Source organism: Dipodomys merriami, unplaced genomic scaffold (assembly GCF_024711535.1).
Source record: "Dipodomys merriami isolate MVZ:Mamm:240054 unplaced genomic scaffold, mDipMer1.0.p SCAF_3, whole genome shotgun sequence".
Lineage (NCBI taxonomy): Eukaryota > Metazoa > Chordata > Mammalia > Rodentia > Heteromyidae > Dipodomys > Dipodomys merriami.
This window is the reverse complement of record NW_027204492.1, coordinates 38,885,601-38,909,667: the sequence shown is the minus strand read 5'-3', so window position 1 is coordinate 38,909,667 and position 24,067 is coordinate 38,885,601. Positions and strand designations below refer to the sequence as shown.

At 36.2% G+C, this 24,067-nt stretch overlaps 1 protein-coding gene across 4 annotated transcripts in view; it reads right to left on the bottom strand.

Moving 5' to 3' along the window:
• Positions 1 to 24,067, bottom strand: part of Rbm41 (RNA binding motif protein 41) — a 53,687-nt gene that overhangs the window by 23,894 nt on the left and 5,726 nt on the right. For 2 of the 4 annotated variants that reach the window (XM_070039967.1, XM_070039969.1), the window contains exon 5: positions 22,380 to 22,451. The exons of the other annotated variants lie outside the window; for them this stretch is intronic. In XM_070039967.1, the coding sequence (XP_069896068.1) occupies positions 22,380 to 22,451 (72 nt within the window). The remainder of the gene's footprint in view (positions 1 to 22,379; positions 22,452 to 24,067) is intronic. 4 annotated transcript variants of the gene reach the window in all.

Genomic DNA, 24,067 nt, shown 5'->3' with positions numbered 1-24,067 from the left:
CTCAGAAATTGAAATAGGAAAAAAATTCTATTCTTGAGTGTCAAAACAAATAAAATTCATAAAAATGAATTTTGAAAGGAATAAGATTGGTAACCTAGCTGGCTGTCGTGACACACATCTCTAATTGCAGCTACTCTGAAGGCTGAGACAGGAGGATAGTGAGTTTAATCCAGGACAGCCTGGGCAAAATTAGCAAGACCCTATCTCCAAACCAGAACAGAAATCACAGGGCTGGAGGCATGGCTTTAGGGGTGAAGTACTTCACTACAAATTTGCCAGGCCCTGGGTTTAACACCCAGTCCCATGGGAAGATGGGGAAAGATTGTTAAACTAAAAATATTAAATAGTGCTGAAATAAACTGTTAATCTAAATAAAGGCAGAGATATTCCATGTTCATGAATTAGAAGAATCTATCATTTAAAAATAATATTAAAATGACCATTTTCCCAATCAAATTAGATTTTAATTCCTATTAAATCCCAGCAGGGTAATTTTTGGCTTAAAAATTGACAAATTTGAATGGAAATATAAAAGATATAGAATAACTCAGAACACCACAAGCCATGATACTGTAAAGACACTTGTACATGCATGTTCATTGTTACACTATTCACAATAGCCAAGTCGTAGAAACAGCCCAGATGCCCTAAAATAGATGTGTGGATCAAAAAATATTGTACCTATACAAAACAGAATTTTACACAGCCATTAGAAAGAATATGTCATTTGCAGGGAAATGGATGGACCTAGGCAAATCATGTTAAGTAAGGCAAGTTCATACATAGAAGCCAGATCTAAACTACACTGGGACATGATAAATTATACAGGACTCTATGCATTCACACACAGTGAGACCAAAGGTGGATACTCTTAGGAGAGGAACACAAAGGCACAATGCCTATGTGCATTTGATCATACAAAATAATACTGTATTGAAATGAACTCTAGGAAATAGAAATAAGAGGTTTTTTTCTTTGCTGCTGTTTTTGTTTTCAGTCTTGTTTGTTCATTTATGACTTTGGGAATGTTAAGGGGAGACACATAAATGGAGGGACAAAGGTAAACAAATGTAGCAGTGGTACTGACTAGATACTATGTTGAAAATGAACTATACAACTTGTGGGTGAGGATCAGAGGGAAAAACTGGGAGAGAGCAAAGGAAGGAGTGACATTGTTAAAAAAAAAAAGAAATGAATTCTTTACCTGAATTATGTAACAGTAACCACTCTGTACATTAATTACCTTTATAATAACAATAAAATTTTAAGAATAAAATAAAAGTTATAGAATAGAGGGCACAGAATCAGAGGAGATATACTAATCAATTTCCAAAGAAGTTTAGAGCCTAAGGCATATGGGAACCAAGCAAAGGAAGTAAGCTGAATACCTGGAATAGAACCTTTACATTTAGTCCATTGATTCTTTTTCACTAAGAGGCCAACAAAATATAATGGGGAAAATAATAGTCTTTGCAACCTATAATAGTGAGACAATTGGAAAGCTACATTAAAAATAAGAATTTGGACATTTTTGCTGGGTGCTAGTAGCTTATGGCGATAATCATAGCAACTCAGGAGGTTGAACTCTGGAGGATCATAGTTCAAAGCCAGACCAGGCAGAAAAGCCCTTGAGACTTCATCTCCAATTAACCAGCAAAAAGATGAGCTGGAGGCATGGCTCACATAGAAGAGAACTAGCTGTGAACAAAACAAGCAGATTAAGAATGAGGCCCTGAGTTTAAGCCTTGGCACTAGCAAAAAGAAAAAAGAATTTGGACACTTTACCTCACACACAAAAATTAATGTTATATGCACAATGGACCTGAACTTTAAAACTAAGGTAGTTAATTATTTTAGAAGAAAATACAAGAGAATATTTTTCTGACTTTTATTTCAGCCAAGATTTCTTAGATATGACATAAAAAACTTAACAAATGATAAACTGAACTTCACTGAAACAAAAAATTGTGCTTCAAAAGACATTTAAGAAAATGAAAAGGCAAGCTACACACAAGCAGAAAGTATTATACCTTATATAATCCTTTAAAAGGACTTGTATTCCAAGCAAGAAATCTCACCACTAAATACTGAGAAAGCCCAATTAAAAATAGGCAAAAATATCATAAAGGAAATAAAATAATAAGACACAATGTGAATGAACATTTCAACACATAATCAGCAAAATAATCCATAATAATCAATATTTATTAGTATTAAATTTATTATACATATGTATAAGCAATTTCACCTAAGTTTAGAAAAGAAAGGTGGAGATAGAATATTCAGAATATATTATGCCAATACTTTCCTGGCCCCCTCTTCCTTATAGTAACACAAGTAAAAAGTAATCACAGAGATAGGTCATGTGTTAGGACTTTTGGAAGCGAATTCTAGCTTTGATATATGCCTAAAGTTAAGGTGACCTCTGAACCAAGAACACATCCAGGGGTAGGGAACCTTTTTCTTTCAAGTGCCACTTTGGATATTTATAACATCATTACAGGCCATACAAATTTGTCTATACAGGTGAACTGCTACTGGCAGCCCAAAACAGAGAATAAGGAGCATACAAGAAGCATCATGTACCAAATGATTTTGAGGGCCTTAAATGGCCCAGAAAGATGCCCTCTACCCCTACCACAAACAATGATATCCAGGCATAACCAGGCATTTTTATGTTTGCTAGGTGGATAAAATAACTGAATAGTCACTTTACATAGGAAGCCGTCAAAATGGTCAATAATGTATGACAACAGGGGGTGGGAAGGTGGCTTAGTGGTAAAGTGCTTGCCTTGCATGCATGCGGCCCTGGGTCCGATTCCTCATCACCACATAAGCAAAAAGAAAAAAGACAGAAGTGGTGCTGTGGCTCAAGTGGTAGAGCGCTAGCCTTGAGCTGAAAAGTTGAGGGACAACGCCCAGGCCCAGAGTTCAGGCCCCACGACTGGACCCCCCCCCCAAAAAATGTATGACAACATGTCCACTACTATTAGTTATTAAGAAAATGAAATTTAAACCACAGTAAAATGAAAATATATGCACAAATTTCTGAAAAAAAATACAAAAATTGAGAAACACAATACAAACATGCATGCACATAGTATGAGGGAACCATTCAAAGAAAATAGTGTGTGATCCCTGACTGTGGAGTGGATAAAACAGAAATGTGATTAGAAAATATATGTTAGATAAAATGACAATGATCCTAAAAGTGTAACTATACAGGAGATACAGGAGAATGTCCTTATTCTTAGGAAATACAAATGAGGTGTTTAGAAATAAACCCTCATTTCAAATACAGTGAAAACAGGGGATATACAATGGAGGTAGAACATACAAAAGAATAAAAAATAATCAAATGGTACATTATAAGTACATTAAAAAACAATAGCAAGAAAGATAAAACCTCTTGTGTCCCTATCTTGGGGTTCATTTTGCTTAGCATCATCTTATATGGTCATATGTACATAGATTTTGAACTTTTCTGCTTGTCCTAGACATATACTAGTTATTGCAAATAAAGGAAACCATGGGACCTATGTTTCTTTGGGCCTGGCTTACTTCACTTAATATAATTTTTTCCAAGTCTTTCCATTTCCTAACAAGTGGGGCAGTGTCATTCTTTCTGATAGAGGCATAGAATTTATATATATATATATATATATATCACATATATCACACACACACACACATATCACATTTTCTTGATCCATTCATCTACTGAGGCACATCTGCGTTGGTTCTATATCTTAAGTATGGTGAAAAAACTTTAGTATGGCCTTGTTTGTGATCACTTAGGTAAATGCCCAGAAGTGGGATTGCTGAATCTTGTATATGCATTTTTCTAATTTGGGAAGGGGAAGGGGAATAAAATACAGAAATAAGGATACAGGTTGACCATTGTAACAATGAGATGTACAAGACACTAGGTTGAAAAGGAACTTTACAACTTCGGGGCAGGGAAATGAGGAGATGGGGAAGCGGGGAGGGAAGGGATGGTAGGGGAAAAACAAAGGAGGAGGTAACAGTGCCCAATAGGAAATGTACTCATTACCTTGTAACTGTAACCCCACTGTACAGTATCTTAACAATAAAAAATTAATATAAAAAAGAAATAAACCCTCATTTCATCAGATACTTATTCAAATAGTTTAGCAAAGTATACACACATTCATGTAGAGGAATACAGAGGCAAAGCAAATGTGGTAGTATATCAACAACTACTAACACAGATGATGGGTGTGTCTTCTTTAAGTTTTAAATGTTCATGTTTGAAAATTTTCAACAAAAGTTGTGGAAAATAACTCTTGCTTAAGGGATAAAATTAAATTAGCATTAACTATTCCTAAAGAAGACAAGGCAATAAGAGTAAATATCCATTAAGAGTAAAATCTGATAATACCCAACACAGACGAGAATATGGAGCAATGTGAACATTTCTACATGATTGGTGGGATTTTAACTTGGGGAAAATCTCTTCAGAAATTAGTTAATATCTACTAAACAGAAGACTTATCAACTTCATCCCTCAATTCCATTCTAACACATATACCCTAAGAAAATCTTACAGATGAGTCTCAGGATTACTGTACAAAAATGATCATATAATAGACTGATTCTTGTAGCTCTCCACCTCCAAATGGAAACAAACCAAATATCAAGAATCCAGTAGGATAGAAAAAAATTATAGTATGTTAGTAATATGAAGTCATTCTATATTTTGATGAAAATGGGCAAACTATTCATCCATTGTAATAGGAATCTCCAATATTATATTATATACATATATACAATATAATAGCTACAACATAATATTAAGCACAAAAAGAAGAATTAATAGAATATGTATAGTATAATATATTCATATAATGCTAACAATTCATTGATACAATAAGAATGCAAAACTTGCTGGGTGCTGGTGGCTCCTACCTATAATCCTAGCTACACAGGAGGCTGAGATCTGAGGATACCATGGTTCAAAGTCAGCCCAGGCAGGATAGTTTATGAGATTCTTATCCCCAATTAATCACCAAAAACCAGAAGTGGTGTTGTGGCACAGAGTGATAAAGTGCTAGTCTTGAGCACAAAATGGTACAGGGACAGTGTCCAGGGCTGTGTTTAAGCCCCATGACCAACAAAAAAAAATTTTTAAATGCTAAAATAAACACCACTTTGGAAGTGGTGCTGTGGCTCAAGCGGTAGAGTGCTCTCCTTGAGCTGAAGAGCTGAGGGACAGTGCCCAAGCCCAGAGTTCAAGCCCCACGACCGACAAAAAACAAAACAAAACAAAAAAACACCACTTGCTGGACAAGTGGTAAAATATTTTTAAGTAAGTAAATTATTAACACAAATCAGGATATAGGTTATACCTGATGAGAAGGTTTGATTTGTATAGTGCATATAAAGGCTATAGAGTACATAGAGGACTGACCGTGTTCTAGTTCTTGATCTAACTGAACATGCATATCTTCAGCACATCTTGCAAAATATCCGGTTTGTCACTTTCAACAAAGTAGCAGAAAATAAAATCAACACACAAACTTCAATAGCCTTATCAATGGCTTTTCCTTATGCTAACAATGAGAAGAGTGCAGCTGAAATCAGGAAAGCAACTCCTTTTGTAATAGCCCCACAAAAAACAAAATACCTAGGAGTTAACTAAAGAAGTGAAAGACCTCAATGATGAAACTTTAAAAACCTGAAAAAGGAAATTAAAGCAGAACTAAGGAAGCAGAAAAACCTCCCGCGCTCCTGGATTGAAAGGATTAACATCGGAAAAATGGAAATACAGTCAAAGGCTATCTACAAATTCAATGTGATACCTATCAATATCCCAACCTCATCCTTCAAGGAAATAGAAGAAGCAACCCCAAAATGCATATGGAACAATAAAAGACCCCGAATAGCAAAAACAATCTTTAGCAGAAAGAACAGTGTTGGAGGAATATCAATACTGAACATCAAACTACTACAAAGCCATAGTAATCAAAACAGGCTGGTATGGGCAAAGAATAGACCTGAGACAATGGAATAGAACTGAAGTCCCAGAAATGAATCCACAGACCTATAGGCACCTAATCTTCGATAAAGGAGCTAAAACATAGAATGGAAGAAAGATAGCCTCTTCAGTAAATGGTACTGGCAAAATTGGTTTAACACCTGTAGAAAACTAAAGCTACATCCTTATATATCATCCTGCACCAGAATCAACTCCAAATGGATCGAAGACCTTGAAGTCAAAGCAGACAAACCCTGAAAACATTACAGTAAGGAATTGGAGAAACTCTAAGGCTCTTTGGCACAGGCTGAAATTTTCTTAATAGAGACCCAGAAACACAACAAATCAAAGACAGGTTGGACAAATGGGATTGCATGAAATTGAAGAGCGTCTGTATGGCAAAGGACGTAGCTAGCAAGATCAACAGAAAGCCCCCATGTTAGGAGATCTTTACTAGCCATACAACAGACAAGGGTCTCATATCTAAAATATACTTAGAACTCAAAAAGTTAAATCCCCCAACAACAAATCCTCAAAGAAATAACTGCCTGATTAATAAAGACTTAAAGAAAGACTTCTCTGAAGAGACACATGAAAAAATGCTCAACATCTCTGGCCATAAAAGAAATGTAAAACAAAACAACATTGAGATTCCACCTCACCCCAGTTACAATGGCTACAATCAAAATCTAATAACAACAGATGCAGGAGGGGATGTGGCCAAAAGGGAACCCTATTGCATTGTTGGTGAGAGTGTAAACTTGTTCAACCACTTTGGAAAGCAGCTCCCCTATGACCCAGCAATCCCACTTTTGGGATTTACCCAAACAATCACAAACAAGGCCATACTAAAGCTACCAGCACAACTATGTTTATCGCAGCCTTATTCATCATAGTTAAGATATGGAACCAAGAGAAAAGTTTACTACCGAACACATTCTATGAAGCCATCATAACCCTCATCCCAAAACCAGGCAGGAACTCACCAAAGAAAGAGAACTATAGACCCATTTCTTTGATGAACATTGATGCAAAACTTCTCAACAAAATTTTGGCCAATCGACTTCAACAATTCATCCAAAAAATCATACACCACGATCAAACAGGATTCATTTCAGGGATGCAAAGCTGGTTCAATATACGCAAATCAATTAATATTATTCATCACATCAACAGGAGCAAGAATAAGAACCACATGGTTATCTCAATAGATGCAGAAAAAGCATTCGACAAGATCCAACACCCCTTTATGATGAAGGTTTTGGAAAAATTAGAAATCCATGGAACATTCCTCAATACAATAAAGGCTGTATATGACAAACCTACAGCCAGCATTATACTTAGTGGTGAAAAACTAAAGCCATTTCCTCTTAACTCAGGAACAAGACAAGGATGTCCACTCTCTCCACTTCTTTTCAATCTAGTATTAGAATGCCTACCTACAGCAATAAGACAAGATGCAAACATAAAGGGGACACAAATAGGGAAAGAAGAAATAAAACTCTCCCTCTTTGCAGATGACATGATCTTGTATTTAAAGAATCCCATAGACTCCACTACTAAATTACTCAAGCTGATTCAAAACTTTGGCAAAGTAGCAGGGTATAAAATTAACCCCCCCAAATCAATGGCTTTTCTGTATGCCAACAATGAGAAAAGTGTGGCTGAAATTAGGAAAGCAACTCCATTTGTAATAACCCCACAAAAAAATAAAATACCTAGGAATTAACTTAACCAAAGAAGTAAAGGACCTCTATGATGAAAACTTTAAAAACTTGAAAAAGGAAATCAAAACAGAACTTAGAAAATGGCAAAACCTCCCATGCTCCTGGATTGGAAAGATTAACATCGTGAAAATGGCAATACTTCCCAAGGCTATCTACAAATTCAATGCGATACCTATCAAAATTCCAACCTCATTCTTCAAGGAAGTAGAAGAGGCAATCCAAAAATTCATATGGAACAATAAAAGACCCCAAATAGCAAAAACGCTCTTCAACAGAAAGAACACTGCTGGAGGAATATCAATACCAAATTTCAAGCTCTACTATAAAGCCATAGTAATCAAAACAGCTTGGTACTGGCACAAGAACAGACCTCAGAACAAAAAAAAAAGGGGGGGGGCTGGGAAGGTGGCTAAGTGGTAGAGTGCTTGCCTTGCATGCATGAGGCCTTGGGTTCGATTCCTCAGCACCACATAAGCAAAAAGCCGGAAGTGGCACTGTGGCTCAAGTGGTAGAGTGCTAGCCTTGAGCTGAAAGCTGAGGGACAGCAACAGGCCCAGAGTTCAGGCCCCACGACTGGACCCAAAAAACAAAAAAATTAAAAAGAACAGACCTCAGGACCAATGGAATAGAATTGAAAACCCAGAAATGAACCTACAGACCTATAGCCATCTAATCTTCGATAAGGGAGCTAAAAAAATAGAATGGAAGAAAGACAGCCTCTTCAGTAAATGGTGCTGGAAAAATTGGTTAACTACTTGTAGAAAACTAAAGCTAGATCCTTAAATATCACCCTGCACCAGAATCAACTCCAAATGGATCAAAGACCTCAGAGTCAAAGCAGACACTCTGAAAACATTACAGGATGGAATAGGAGAAACCCTAGGTCTCCTTGGCGCAGGCCGAAATTTTCTTAATAGAGACCCGGAAACATAACAAATCAAAGAAAGGTTGGACAAATGGGATTGCATGAAATTGCAGAGCTTTTGCATGGCAAAGGACATAGCTAGCAAGATCAATAGAAAGCCCACGGATTGAGAGAAGAACTTCACTAGCCATACAACGGACAAGGGTCTCATATCTAAAATATACTTGGAACTCAAAAAATTAAATCCCCAACTTAAAAAAAAATTAAATCCCCCAGCAACAAATCCTCAAAGAAACAACTGCCCAATAAATAAGTGGGCTAAAGACTTAAAGAGAAACTTCTCTGACAAGGAAAGAAGGATGGCCAATAGACACATGAAGAAATGCTCAACCTCCCTAGCCATAAAAGAAATGCAAGTCAAAACAACATTGAGATATCACCTCACCCCAGTTAGAATGGCAAAAATCAAGAACTCTAACAACAACAGATGCTGGAGGGGATGTGGACAGAAGGGAACCTTACTTCATTGTTGGTGGGAGTGTAAACTTGGTCAACTACTTTGGAAAGCAGTACGGAGGTTCCTCAAAAGACTTCACATACAGCTCCCCTATGACCCAGCAATCCCACTTTTGGGCATGTACCCAAATGTTTACAAACAAGACCACACTAAAGCTACCAGCACAACTATGTTTATTGCAGCATTATTTATCATAACTAAGATATGGAACCAACCCAGATGAATGGATCAAGAATTCTATGCCTCCATCAGAAAGAATGACATTGCCCCATTTGTTAGGAAATGGAAAGGCTTGGAAAAAATTATATTAAGTGAAGTAAGCCAAGCCCAAAGAAACATAGGTCCCATGGTTTCCCTTATTTGCAATATCTAGTATATGTATGAGACAGCAGAAAAGGTCAGATAATGTGATGTTAGGAAAATGAACCCTTAGATATGTAATTAAATATTTTTTCTCTTTCATGCATTTGTTTCTAATGCATTTATAAGATTATTTCTTTGCTGCTTTGTATGTCCCTCCCCCACAGTATAACCCCTGCTTTCACTATATTTGATGTTGGTGTAATTTGTGGAAGAGAAAGGGAAAAACAAGTCGTTTAAGGATACAGGTGGACCCATTGCAACAATGAAAAGTACAAGTTGTCATGTCGAAAACGAACTTTACAACTTTGGTGTGGGGGAGGAGGATTGGGGGGAGTGGGGGGGGGAGGCTGGGACGGGATGTGAAGGGTAAACAAAGGAGGAGGCTGCAATGCTTGATAAGAAATGTACTCATTATCTTGCCCATGTAATTGTAACCCCTCTGTACAGTATGTTCACAATAAAAAATAATAAAAATATAAAAAAAGAAAAACATGAAAAAAAACCCAAAACAAAAAAAATATGGAACCAACCCAGATGCCCATCAGTAAATGAATGCATCAAGAAAACATGATATACCTATATATACATATATACATATGTACATGTATATATGTGTGTGTGTGTGTGTGTGTGTGTGTGTGTGTGTGTGTGTGTGTATATATATATATATATATATATATATATATATATAATGGAATTCTATGCCTCCATCAGAAAGAATGACACCGCCCCATTTGTTAGGAAATGAAATGGCTTGGAAAAAATTATATTAAGTGAAGTAAGCCAGGCCCAAAGAAACATAGGTCCCATAGTTTCCCTTATTTGCATTAACTAGTTTATGTCTAGGACAAGCAGAAGAGGTCAAAAGCTATGTACATATGACCATATAAGATGATGCTAAGTGAAATGAACCCCAAGATAGAGACACAAGAGGTTTTTATCTTTCTTGATATTGTTCTTAATGTATTTATAATGTACTATGTGATTTTTTGTTGTATGATTTTTTGTTGTACCCCCATGGTATAACCCCTGTTTTCACTGTATTTGATTCTGGTGCCCTACATCTTGTGTATATACTTTTCTAATTTGGAGAAGGGAAATAACAAAATGTTGAAACAAGAATACAGGTTGACCCATTGTAACAATGAGATGTGTAAGACACTATGTGGAAAAGGAACTTTACAACTGGGGGGGAGGAGTTGGGGAGGTGGGGAGGGAAGGGATGGTAAGGGAAAAATAAAGGAGGGGGTAACAATGCTCAACAGGAAATGTACTCACTACATTACTCATGTAACTGTAACCCTTCTGTACAGTATCTTTACAATAAAAAATTTATACTAAAAAAAGGAATCTGGAGGAGGTGAGGGAAGAGATAACAAAGACAATGGGAAGGTGTTTGCAATTATACAAGTATAACAATGATGAAAGCTTAGACAGACATGGGCTGACAACCTGACACAGGGATCCACTTTTAGAGATATGTAAGAAAGGACATGGTGACTACCAGTCTTGGGTGAGGTAGCAGGAGAAAGTAGGTTTCTGGCTGGAGTGATTAAATAAATGGTAATTGCCTTTGACAGAGACAAGGATTGGTATAGGAATATGAGAAACTGAGTAGAAAGTTAGACTTGGTCTTGTTAAATTTGAAGAACATTTCCCTGCCTAGAAGACCTCTCTACCTCTTAATTCACAATGTATTTTACTCCACAGCCACCCTGTGAATCATCAGCTTGATTCATTCAGCATTTGCATATCACCTATTAATTTTCCAGAATTGTCCTTGGTTTGAGTCTTATATGCATATCCATCTTGAGTCTTACTGGAAATCTCAACATGTATTGAAATCCCCAACCCTTTACTTCAAGAAACTTTCTGGTACCCAGCAGAGTACTCAGCTCAGAGCAAACATTAAGTCTGCATTGTATTGGCAGGGTGGCAGGAAGTCTGGGGTCAGAAGCCCAGGAAATGAAGTAGCTGGGAGGGACAAATTGCTCCCCTCCCACCTCCTGCACTGCAGGAAGGCAAATGTTCAGCATGGAGGATAGAATTGAGCTGCTTATTTCATGTTCACACTTTTATGGTTTCTGTTCTGAAATGTGATGTTCAAAAGCTCAAAGGTTGCAGTAGTCAATCAATCAAAATGGAATATGTGGGGACTCATGTAGCAAAGAGAATGTATTTCTGAGAGATAGTTTTTTCTTTCTTATGCTTTTTTTTCTTGTGCTGCCCAGAAAAATCTTTCTAATATCAGAGATAAAACTTGTGAAAATGAATGACATAATAAACTCTACTCTCTCTTTTATGAATGGGAGTGAGATGTTCAAACCTGAGTACGAGCCAGGGTGAGTGCCTGTGCCGATATCCAAGGTGTGGAATTTGAAGGGGAACTAAACCTAGATACGGTTTACCTAATACTGTGAGGGGGGTGGGGGAGCACAAGGGAGAAGAACGCAGAGAAAGAGTCCAAGAAGAAAGAACAATCTTGGAAACAAGGATTGGGGAGAATATTCTGATGTTTCCCTGCCAATGCAAGAGAAGACAATGTGAATAAAGATGAGTTAAATAACAACAAAAAAAAAGAATACCTTTTGTAGACACCAACACTGAAGAGAATGGGAAAGAAATCAGGAAAACAATCTTATTCACAATAGCCTAAAAACATCTAGAAATAAATAAAAAGGTTAAAGATAGGAAACACGAGTTGTTTTTAGTGTACTGCATGCAGTTGTTTCTCTTTGTTTTGTTTTTCCCCCCTTTGTTTTATCCGTTATCATGTTGTTGTTGTTGTTTTGGTACCCTTTGTATTGTATATGTTTATCTGATTTGGGGATGGGAAGGGGAATCACAAGGGTGAACCAATACAACAGGGATACTCATAAGACACAACTTGGGGGCGGGGGGGTAGGGGGGAGCAACCAGAGAGAGAAAGCAGGAGAAAACCAGGGAGCGGATAACACTGTTCAAAAAGAAATGTATTCATTACCTTGTTAATATAACTGTAACCCCTCTGTATATCACGTTTACAATAAAAAATAAAATTTAAAAGAATGGAAACAATGTCATAAGTTTAACATAAAAAAGGTTAAAGACCTGTATAATGTCAACGGTAAAACATTAAAGGAAGAGATGGAAAGAAAACACTAGAAGAAAAGACCTCTTGTTCATAAATCAGAATTAATATTATAAAACTGATTATACTACCAAAAGCAATCTACAAATTTAGTGCAATCCCCACCAAAATTCCAGTGTCATTTTTTCCACAAAAGTAGGAAAATCCTAAAATTCACAGGAAGCATAAAAGACCCCAAATAGCCAAAGCAATCCTGAGCAAAAACAGAAATGCTGCTAGAAGTTAATGATAGGGTGCAGCATTAAGGTATAGAGATTAACTTCAAGTAGCAAGGATTTTCCAAAGACTTGAATTCAGTAGAAAGAAAGGGAAAGTTAGAATGTAGAATTTAGCAGAAAACAGAGCAAGGAGTTAAAAAATTCTTGCTGCTTGAAATTGGAACATATGTAATGGTATAAAGGATACATATGTACTTTTAGAAACATATATACACAGAAAACTTATCTGTAATAATGGGAGTATTGGAGGGGATTAGAGGTAATGGAAAAGAGAATGTTAACAGGGTGAACAATAATCAAAACACATTACACCTGTGAATAAAAATGGCAAAACTAAACTCACTGAAAGCTGCTGAATAATAATGGATTGTAGGAATGGAGAAAGTGAGAATAAGGGTCAATTTGATTAAAATATTCTATATGCATGTGTGAAATGACATGCTGAAAATCCTTTGATCAATGAATAGGCATTTACAAAATAACCAGAACATAAAATAGGTCTGGACAGGGTGGAGATGATAATGACAGGGGAAAGGGAATGGAGAGGATGCTAGAGGGTGAATTTGGTCAAAATACATTAGGCATTTGTGTGAAAATCTAACAAAGATGTTTAGATTGGTTTGGGAAGGAGAGAGAGGGAGGGGTGACACTGATCAAGGTACACTGTATACATATATGGTCATATGAATATGAAATTCCCTTGTAGAACTGATTGACGCTAAAAAGAAATGTGAAAAAAAGGAAATAGTTTAGTAGAATGGGAAAAATAATACAGATCTAAGATAATACAGAACAGGTTTCTGAAAAATGCAACGAGAAAATTGGTTTAAAAAATTGTCAGAGCTGGGCGACGGTGGCTCACACCTGTAATCTTAGCTACTCAGGAGTTTGAGATCTGAGGATCACAGTTCAAAGCCTGGGCAGGAAAAGTCCGTGAGACTATCTCCAATTAACCACCAGAAAACCAGAAGTGGCGCTGTGGCTCTACTAGTAGAGCGTTCACCTTGAGTTAAAGAGTTCAGGGACAGCGCCCAGGCCCACAGTTCAAGCCCCACGACCAACAAAATCAAAAACAAAACAAAACAAAACACTGTCAAAACCCAGGAGGTTGAGATCTGAGGATCACAGTTCAAACCCAGTCCCAGCAGAAAAGTCTGTGATACTCTTATCTTTAATTAACCACTAAAAAGCTGGAAATGGAGCTGTGGCTCAAGCAGTAGAGAGATAGCCTGGCCTGAAAAGGCTCAGGGATAGTGGCTAGGCCCTGAGTTCAAGCCCCAGGACTAGCATAAACAAAAAATAACACATTTCAGGTTCAGTCTTTCTGAGACCCATGGCTTGCAGTTCTGCTTTCTTTTCTCTCTCAATAAAACTCAAGTCTTAACGATAAAAACAAACAAACAAACAAAAACCCAACCAAACAAACAAAACCAAAAAAACCTGTCAGAACCAATTTTCAGAACTCTAGAAAATAACCAAAAGTTTGCAACAATTGAGGATTATGTTTTCAAGAAAAATAGCTGAAGAATAGGAAGAATGATGCATTTTGTAGTGTCTTAACTTGTTCTAATCCCATTCTTTTCTTCCAGGTCAGCAGGAACCTTAAAAACCAATAATCTCAAAACAAAACAAACTAGCAGTAAAGACAGCCACTAGAGAGGGGAAATGCGACTACTGCCCTTCAAAGCACAATTCCTAGAGAACCGTCATTACATGATCCGTCTGGTGATCTCTAGGAAAATCTCACAAGCAAATCCTCTCTCTATTTGACCAGATTCCAAGTTTACCAAGTACAAACAGCCCTTTTCCCAAGGCTGTCAAAAATGAATGAAAGGCTGTTGTTGAGTTTCATAACTACCTGAGGTGGCAGGTCAAAGGGAAAATCTAGGTTAATCAAAAAGCTTAGAAAGGCAAAATCTGGGAATATATAATTTTTATGTTAAAAAAAAAAGAAAGGCAAAATCTGGGGAATGAGGTGTCCAGAGGGGGTTCTAAAAAGCTCCAGCATATTTCTGGTAATCTAGACAGCCGCAGACATACATTATAGCTGTCAACATGCTAAGGCTTGTGTATGCAAAGGAAAGATCTAAAAAGGCGCTATGAACTCATTTTTGACTAACTGTGAGGATTTGTGTAAGCAGGAAATGGAAGCTAAAATGGAAATGTAAACTTCATGGTTAAGTACTGAAGATGTTTTCAGCACACACCCAGAATCCCTCAGGGAACCTGGAAAAGTACTAGTTCTAGACATAATGTTCTAGACGTAATAAAAACATTATACCAAGTTAGAGAATACCACATATATTATATGATTCATTTATATAAAATCTCCAAAATAGGCAAATCCATAAGGATTAGATAGTAGATTAGTGGCTGCCTAGACTGAGAAATGGGAACTGAGAGAAATATTTGAAGTGATAGAAATGTTCTAAAACTAGACTACAGTTATATTTGATGGATTTCATAAATTTACTACAAATCATTGAATTATACACTTAGGAGAAAGTTTTATGGTGTGGAATAAATGAAAACTTAATAGTGAAAGTGACCTAATTAGAATCTACAAAAAACTCATTTTTTCCCAAATATAGATAGAATAGTGGTAAAATAATGGACAAAATTCAATTAGGGAATATTCAAGAAAAGACCTCTGAAAGTTTGCTTTTCCATAAAAGCAAAAAGTACAACAGCAAAATTTGTCTAAATCACATTTTTTCTAAGTCTGGAAATAAACTAAAGTTGCAACAAAACAAGTAGTTTTCAAGAAAAATTCAGGAAGGCAAGTAATGTTTCTAATAATGCAATTTCCATAATTTCATCTCCCTCCCTTCAGCTTTACAATAGTCTTGAAAAACAACAACACTGCGACTATAGTATAGCAGTATAGCTGAAACCAAAGGGACAGTACTGTTTAAGAACATAACAACCTCATCCTCAGAGAATTTTTACTATTTGACATTCCTCAATGGAAAGCTACATTATGAGTGATTGTCTTTGACCTGCCTCATACCACACTTTGTGAAAATAGTCCATCACTAGGGTATTTGTCAAAATGAAACAGTACAGATTCTGTAACAGTACAGCTGTTTGAGACACTATTAACAGGTAACACTAATGACTTGATACAAAAAAAAAACCCTTAAAAACAGGGAATGAGATTTCCATAGTGGCTTTGAATAGTTCAGACTTACTTGTGACAATGGAGAAGGTAATGAACAGGAATTGGAGGTGTGGTTCAGTTGGTAGAGCACTAGCTAATGAGCGAAAGTGTCAGATACCAAGTTTGAGTCCAGGTCTCAGACCAAAAAATAAATAAATAAAATAAAATAAAAAGGTAATGAATATGTACTATGCTGTGTGAGTGCCCAGGAAAGTTAAAGCCGCAGAAGACCCTAATATCTCACCTGTGGCTGGAATTGAGGCTCTGGATAAGGAGAAAGTGAAGGCTAGGACTGAGTAATAAACTGCTGGCCTGAATATTGAAAGAGTATCCCAACATAAATAGAAACAGAGCCTCAGCAAAAACTGGTAGAGTTTTTGATTCAAGCCATTTAAGAAAAACTCCCTCCAATTGTTAGTAGACTATTATACTAACTGAACACAGAGAATTTACAAAATTCTTCTAGGAATGTCATTCAACGACAAAGCCATAGGACAGTAGTGAATTGATTTTTAGAATTATCACATTATATTATTTAAAATGTCTAATTTGTAGCAAACAATACAAGATGCTGAAAACAAAGAAGGAAGTATGGCACATATACAGAACAAGAAAGTCAACACAATCTGTCCTAAGGAAGCATGTTGGGCTTACTAGACAAAACTTTAAAATGGTCATTATAAATTCCTCAACTAAACTATGGCTGATGGCTCACACCTTTAGTCCTAGATATTTAGGAATTATAGTTTGAGGCCACACCAGGCAGGAAAGTCTATGAGATTCTTATCTCTGATTAGCCACCAAAAATTGGGAAGTGGAGCTGTGGCTCAAGTGATAGCCTCTACACACACACACACACACACACACACACACACACACACACACACACACACACACACACACACACACACACACACACACACACACACACACACACACACACACACACACACACACACACACACACACACACACACACCCCTTCAGGGACAGCACTCAAGTAATACCCTTGACACACTCACACACACCTCTTCAAGGATAGCACTCAAGTGATAGCCTTGACACACACACACACACACACACACACACACACACACACACACACCTTCAGGGACAGCACCCAGGCCCTGAGTTCAAACCCCAGAACTGGCACATGCGCATGCACACGCACACATACACATAAGGAACTAAGTTTCAGAGTGTCTTATAGAATAGGTAATAAAATAATCAGAAAAGCCAGAAACAGTGAATCAAACCTGTGATCCCAACTTAGGAAGCAGAGATAAGATATTATGTTGGCAAAATAAAATTCTATGAAATAAAATTATCTTTGTTAAGTTTTAAAAAGATCATAGTTCAAGGCCAGCCAGGCATAAAAATCTAGAGACTCCATCTCAACCAATGGCTGTGTGTTATGGTGCACAACTGGTACCCAAGGCTTGGGATGGGGCCCAATGGCTGGATGCATTGTTTTATGCCTATCATCCCCAATAGGAGGTTGTAGTCCAGGATAGCCTGGACATAAAGTAAGACCTATCTGAAAAATGAACTATACAAAAGATACTGGTGGCAAAAAGGCTCCAACAGTAGAATACTTGCTTAGCAAGCTCAAGGCCCTGTGTTCAAACCCTAATACCACCAAAGAATAAAAATTAGAAAGAAATTAAAAGAACAAATCTATTAGAAATTATGGAGTTGAAAAGTAAAATAAAATGAAATTTTCACTAAGAGGACTCAAAAGATTTGAGTTGGCAGAAGAAAGAAATGATCAAACATGAAGATATGCTTACTCTAAGGAGATTAACCAATTTTATGGGGAAGAAAATAAGTATATAGAAAAATTAACAGAGTCTCAGAGAACTGTAGAAGCTCATAAACCTCTGGGATACCAACATATACATAAAAGGAAAGTTAGAAGAATGAAAAAAATGACCAGATTATATTTAGAGATAATGGCTGATAATTTTCTGTTAGCATGTCCTCCATCTCAGGTCCTCAGCGGCTCCCACAAAACCAGTTGATCTGGCCACACCTAACTGAAACTGGCCTTTAGCCCTGGCCATTCCTCCTACTTCACTTCTGGGGGCAGTGTTTTACCCCTAGCCCCCTGACTATAAATTTGACCCTCAACAAATGATGGGTACCATTTTTCCCTCTCCCAGCAGGCCAGCAGGCCAGCAGGCCTTGTTGGCCTCGGCTGGCAATAAACTGCATATGTGGTCTTCTGGGGGTGGGTGCTTTCACTTTCCAAAACTGTAATATGACAAAGAAAACTGATTAAGGAAAGAAAGGGGTCCTCAACAAGATTAACAGTTGACTTACCAGAAACCATGGAAGCCTGAAGACAATAAAGTAACATATCCAATACACTGAAAGAAAAAGATGGTGAACTAAAAGTTTATATCCATCAAAACCAAATTTCAGAGAAAGAAGAGAAGGTAACAAGAGGATGATCCTGATTGAAGTATATTATAATCATATGTCACAATCAAAGTCATAATCCTGTACAATTAATGTATGTTAATAAAATGCTAGGAAAAATCCCCTATACTTCAAAATTGAAGTAAATAAAAAATTAGAGAGCATTCATCACTGAAGAACCTATACTGTAAGAAAAACTAAAAGGAATCTTTTAGGCTAACATAAATGGACATACTAATTTAGAGCCACATAAAAGACAACAGTAGTAAAATTAACTACTAAAGTTAACTACTAAAATAAAAGGCAGTGTAAATGTTCTATAGTGGAAGATGTATCCACTGAAAACTACAAAACATTGCAAAAGTAAATAAGACTATATAACAGAAAGGTATCCCATGGTCATGCACTAAAAAATTTAGTATTGTTAAGATGTCTCTATTACTCAAAGCTATCAAAAGACTCAATGCACTCACTACAGAAATCTCAATGATATAATTTTGCACAGATAGAAAAATCTACCCAAAAATTCCTATGCAATTTCATGGGACCCACTCAAATGACCAAACAATGCTGAAAAAGAAAATCAATGAAAACTATTCCAAGTCTCATGCTTCCTTTCAAAACTTAATACAAACTTACAATAATTAAGACTCTGTGGTAGTCATAAAGATAGATATACCAGTAGAGTAGGAGAGCACAGAAGTGAACTCCCATTCATATGATCAAATCATTTCTGAATAGAGTACCAAGATCATTCAGTGTGAAAAAGGAAATCTTTTCCAAAAAACGGCACTGGGAAAACGATACCAATAAGCAAAACATGAAATTTGATCTTTAACTTATGTGATATGCAAATATAAATTCAAAATAGATCAACAACCTAAACAACAAAGCAAAAACTCTAAGAGCTCAGAAGATAACATGGGATAAAGTTTTATGATAGTGGATTTGGCAATGATTTCCTGGATATGTCATCAAAAGCAAAAATCAAAAGATAAAATAAACAAACTGGACTTCATAAAAACTTTTTTCATCAAAGGAAACTATCAAAAAAGCGAAAAGGCAACCCACAGAAAAGGAGGAAATATTTGCAAATCCTGTATCTGATAAAAGATAAATATCTAGAATATACACAGAACTGTAACTCAATGAAAATAAACAAGCAAGCCATTTTAAAATAAGCAAAGACATTTGAACAGACATTTCTCCAAAGAAAATATAAAAGTAGTCCAAAAGTATATACACTAGTTATTAAGGAAATTTAGACCAAAACTATAATGACAACTTCATTCCTATTGAGGTGGCTAATATCAAGAGCAAAAGAAGGGAAAAAAACCCTAGAAAACAAATGTTATTCAGTATGAAGAAACTGAAATTTTTGTACATTGCTGCTAGGAGTGTAAAATGGCAGTCTCTATGGAAAAAATATGTGGTTGTCCATAAAGAATTAAGTATAGCTGGGCACGGGTTGCTCATGCCTGTAATCCTAGCTACTCAGAGGCTGAGATCTGAGGATCACGGTTCAAAGCCAGCCCAGGCAGGAAAGTCTGTGAAACTCTTATCTCTAATTAACCACCAGAAAACCAGAAGTGGTACAGTGGCTCAAGTGGTAGAGCTTGCCTTGAGCTGAAGAGTTCAGGATAGCACTCAGGCCCAGAGTTCAAGTCCCACAACCAACCAAAAAAAAAATTAAGTGTAGATTATCATATGATTGTACTTCTAGATATCTATACAAAAAACAATTGAAAATAGACATATCTGTATATTCATGTTCACAGACACATTACTCCCAATAGTTAAATCATCAGAACAACCAAACTGTCCACTGGCAAATTTTTTAAAGTGATAAGCTATGGAAATATCACAACAAAATCCCTTCATACAATTAATCCATACAAATTAAAAGGTGGTATATACACACAATGCAAAATTTATTTAGCTTTGAAAAGTAAATAAATTTTTATTTTTTGGCCAGTTCTGGGGCTTGAACTCAGGGCCTGGGCACTGTCCCTGAGCTTTTTCAAGGCTAGCACTCTACCACTCAAACCACAGAGCTACTTCTGGGTTTTTCTGTTTACATGGTACTGAGGAATTGAACCCAGGGCTTCATGCATGCTAGGCAAGCACTCTACCACTAAGCTAATTTCCAGCCGCAAATTCTGACACATTTTATCAGTGAACCTTGAAGGGTAGTGCATGCCTATAATCTTAGTACGTGGAGGCTGAGGCAAGAAAATGATGAGTGCAAGGCCAGCCTGCTACACAGAGTTTCAGGCCAGTCTGGGCTATATAATGAGACCTTATCTTAAAAAAACTGAAACAGAAATAACAAAACCCAGTTATGAAAGGACAAATAGTACATGATTCTGTTTATATGAGGTACGTAGAGTAGTTTAATTCATAGACAGAAATTAGACTGATGGTTGCCAGAAGGTTGGGGAGAGGGAAATGAGTATGTAGTGTTCAGTGGGTTTTGGAGCTAGATGATGATAATTGTTGCAAAACAAAGTGAGCACCTTTATCTTTAGTAGTATATGCTTAAAAATACTTAACATGTTAAATTTTATGTTTATTCTATGCAATAACAACAGTTTTTTCTCTAGAGAAGATACTATTAAGAAAATGAAAAGATAGGCTATAACTGGAAAAAATATTGTAAACTACATATTCACCAAAGTATTGTGTTTATAATATATATCTATATCCATATATATATATATATATATATATATATATATATATATATATATATATAAAGAAATCTTATAAGTCACCAGGAAAGAAATCAACAACCCAGAGATAAAATGGCCAAAAGTTTTGAATGCACACTTTAGCATAAAGTATATAAGGATGGCAAATAAGCACATGAAAAGATATTTAACATCAATAGACATTAAGGGAACGCAAATTAAAAGAACAATGAGGTACCACTTCATACCTGTCACAACAATCAAAATAAATACTGACGATACCAAGTGCTGACAAAGAAAATACAACAGGTGAAACTCTCATACATTGTTGGTGAAAATGCAAAATGGTACAGCCACTCTAAAAATGGTTTGGCAGTTTCATATAAAGTTAAATGTACACTTACCATATGACCCAGTAATCCCACTTGACATTTACCTTAGAGAAATAAAAACTTATGTTCACACAGAAACCTGTACAGGAATGTTCATATCAATATTATTCATAACCTGGAAACAAGCCAAATTATACTTCAATGGTCAAATGGGAAATGATGGAACACCCATACAACGAAATGTTGACTTCACAAGTGAATGAACTATTGATGCAAATAACTTGAATGAGTTTCATAGGCATTATGTTGAATGAAAGTAGCCAGACCTAAAGATTATACATTGTGTGATTCCATTAAATGACAGTTCCTAAAAGATAAATCTAAAATGATGAAGAACAGACCAGTGATTGTCAGAATTTATGGGAGGGGGTAGGAGTGACTCTAGTGAGATAGTATGAGGGAGTTTTTCAGAGTGATGGAGCACTTCTTTCTACTGATTATGATGGTGGTTATATGAATCTACATGATAGACAACTCACAGAACTGTATGGCAAAAAAAAAAAAAACAACACCTAGCCCCATGCAATGTTATTATAAGTGCATTTCAAAAATAAAATGTTAGCTATTATATCACCATCATCATCATCAATAGTTATACTTAACTGATAAAAAATAATCAGAATTATTTGTGACATAAGATATAATGAAATGAGTAAGGTCAATTTAAGTTTGGTACAATAACTTAAAAGCACAGAGATAAAAATCACACTAATTATAAAAGCATTACATTTAAAAAAACTAATTTCTCTAATATTTCAGATCAAGATAGCTTCTAGCTGGATCATTCCTATAACTATTTTCATATATTGAATAGGGAATGACATAATGTTCAACTCAGCATTATGGGATCCTAGGTAACATTCCTAAATCTAACACTTTAAGAAAACTCTCGACTTGCCTTTTGTGCCTAATTTTATCTTCCTCTTCATTGAGGTCATGTACTTGTCTGCACTTGTCTTTTTGTGGTGTGCTGTGAAGGTTTAAAAGGAGTTCAAAGGTTTGAAACAGAACAGTTTCATATGCCCCCCACCCTCCACCCCAATAGCAGGCAGTATTTAAAGTGATTTTCATGTATTACTTCACTTAGCCCTTAACAATTTTATACTATAACTACTATTAATAGTCATTTTACAGATGAAGAAACTTAACTATAGAGAAATACTTGCTCAGCTAGTAGGTGGGGGAGCCAGATCTCCTTGGAAGTCTGCCTTCAGAGCCCATGTTCATATTTAGCATGCCATAATAACTATCCATAAAAGGTCACTCATTTGTTCACTCATTCCTTCACCATCACTCTGCCATATCTATGGTCTATTTCTAACAAATCATTTGGTCTTTCTCATGACTTTAAAATATCATCTAAACAGAGATGATTTTCAATGCCACATACCTAGCTCTGACCTCTCTTCTCTCCAGGGCTTATTTCTAACTGCCACTCTCAACCAACTCAAATAAATCCTTCCTCGAAATTTTCCCATAAATAATTTCTTAAATTTTGCCAATTATTATGTCTAATAGCCTTGAAATGTCTGGTTATCTATGACACATTCCTCTTCCCTGACCCTCTTCCTTCATTCTCTGTCAACAAGTTACATCAATTCTTCCTTTGTAGTATCTCTTATAACCAAACCCTTTCAATCCCACTGTCATCAGTGTGGTCTAGATCTTTATGTCTAAATGAATATGAAGTTCCTCACAATGTTCTGTTTCTTTTGTCTATTCCTATTTATTGGCTGTCACATTAATCATTTTCAAATATAATTTGTATCATATAACTCCTAGTTCAACAACTTTCCTGTTCAAATTCATTAATTGAAAGTCTAACTGCTTTTTACTATCAACCAAATGACGTCTACAACTCTATTACATTTCCAAGTTTAATTCCCCCAAACCATTGATAGTGTTTACACTAACAGTTGAAATGCCATTCCCAGTCTAAGTAGGCAGTATTCAAAGGACACTGGAATTTTATATCCTCTGACAGGCCTTTTTCAGCCACATCAATAAAACTCTGAACTTCTGAGAAATATCACTTAGAAACCTTATCTAGTATTACTAAAAGTTTTGTGTATATATCTCCAACCAGACTATACTTGGAACAAAGTCAGGAACCATTCTTAAACTTCTGTATACCTTCCACCATCCCTACTAAAAGTGATCTATTTAAATCTTTAGGACAAAGACACATTTTATGTATGTATATATTTTGTTCTAATTTATAAACCATTCACAACCTAGCCTCACCTCCCATATCAGTATCAGCCCATCACTCTCTACACACCTCATACCCTTGCCACATTGAACTTCTTACTCCCTATATACACCATGCCCTTTCAGTCCTGTTCCTTTTCACTATCTGTAATGTCCTTTCCCCTTTACCTGATAAATATCTGTTGGTTCATCAAAACAGAACGAATTTCAACGTCTTCCAACTTCTCCCAACTAAATTTAGAAGCTATATGTTCTGTGCTCCCCCAGCACATGACTCAAATCACTATAATAATTTCTATGCTGTCATGCAAGTTACTGCACACATTTTGTCTGTCTTGTGGAACTCTACATTCCTTAGGAATAGTAATATCTTGT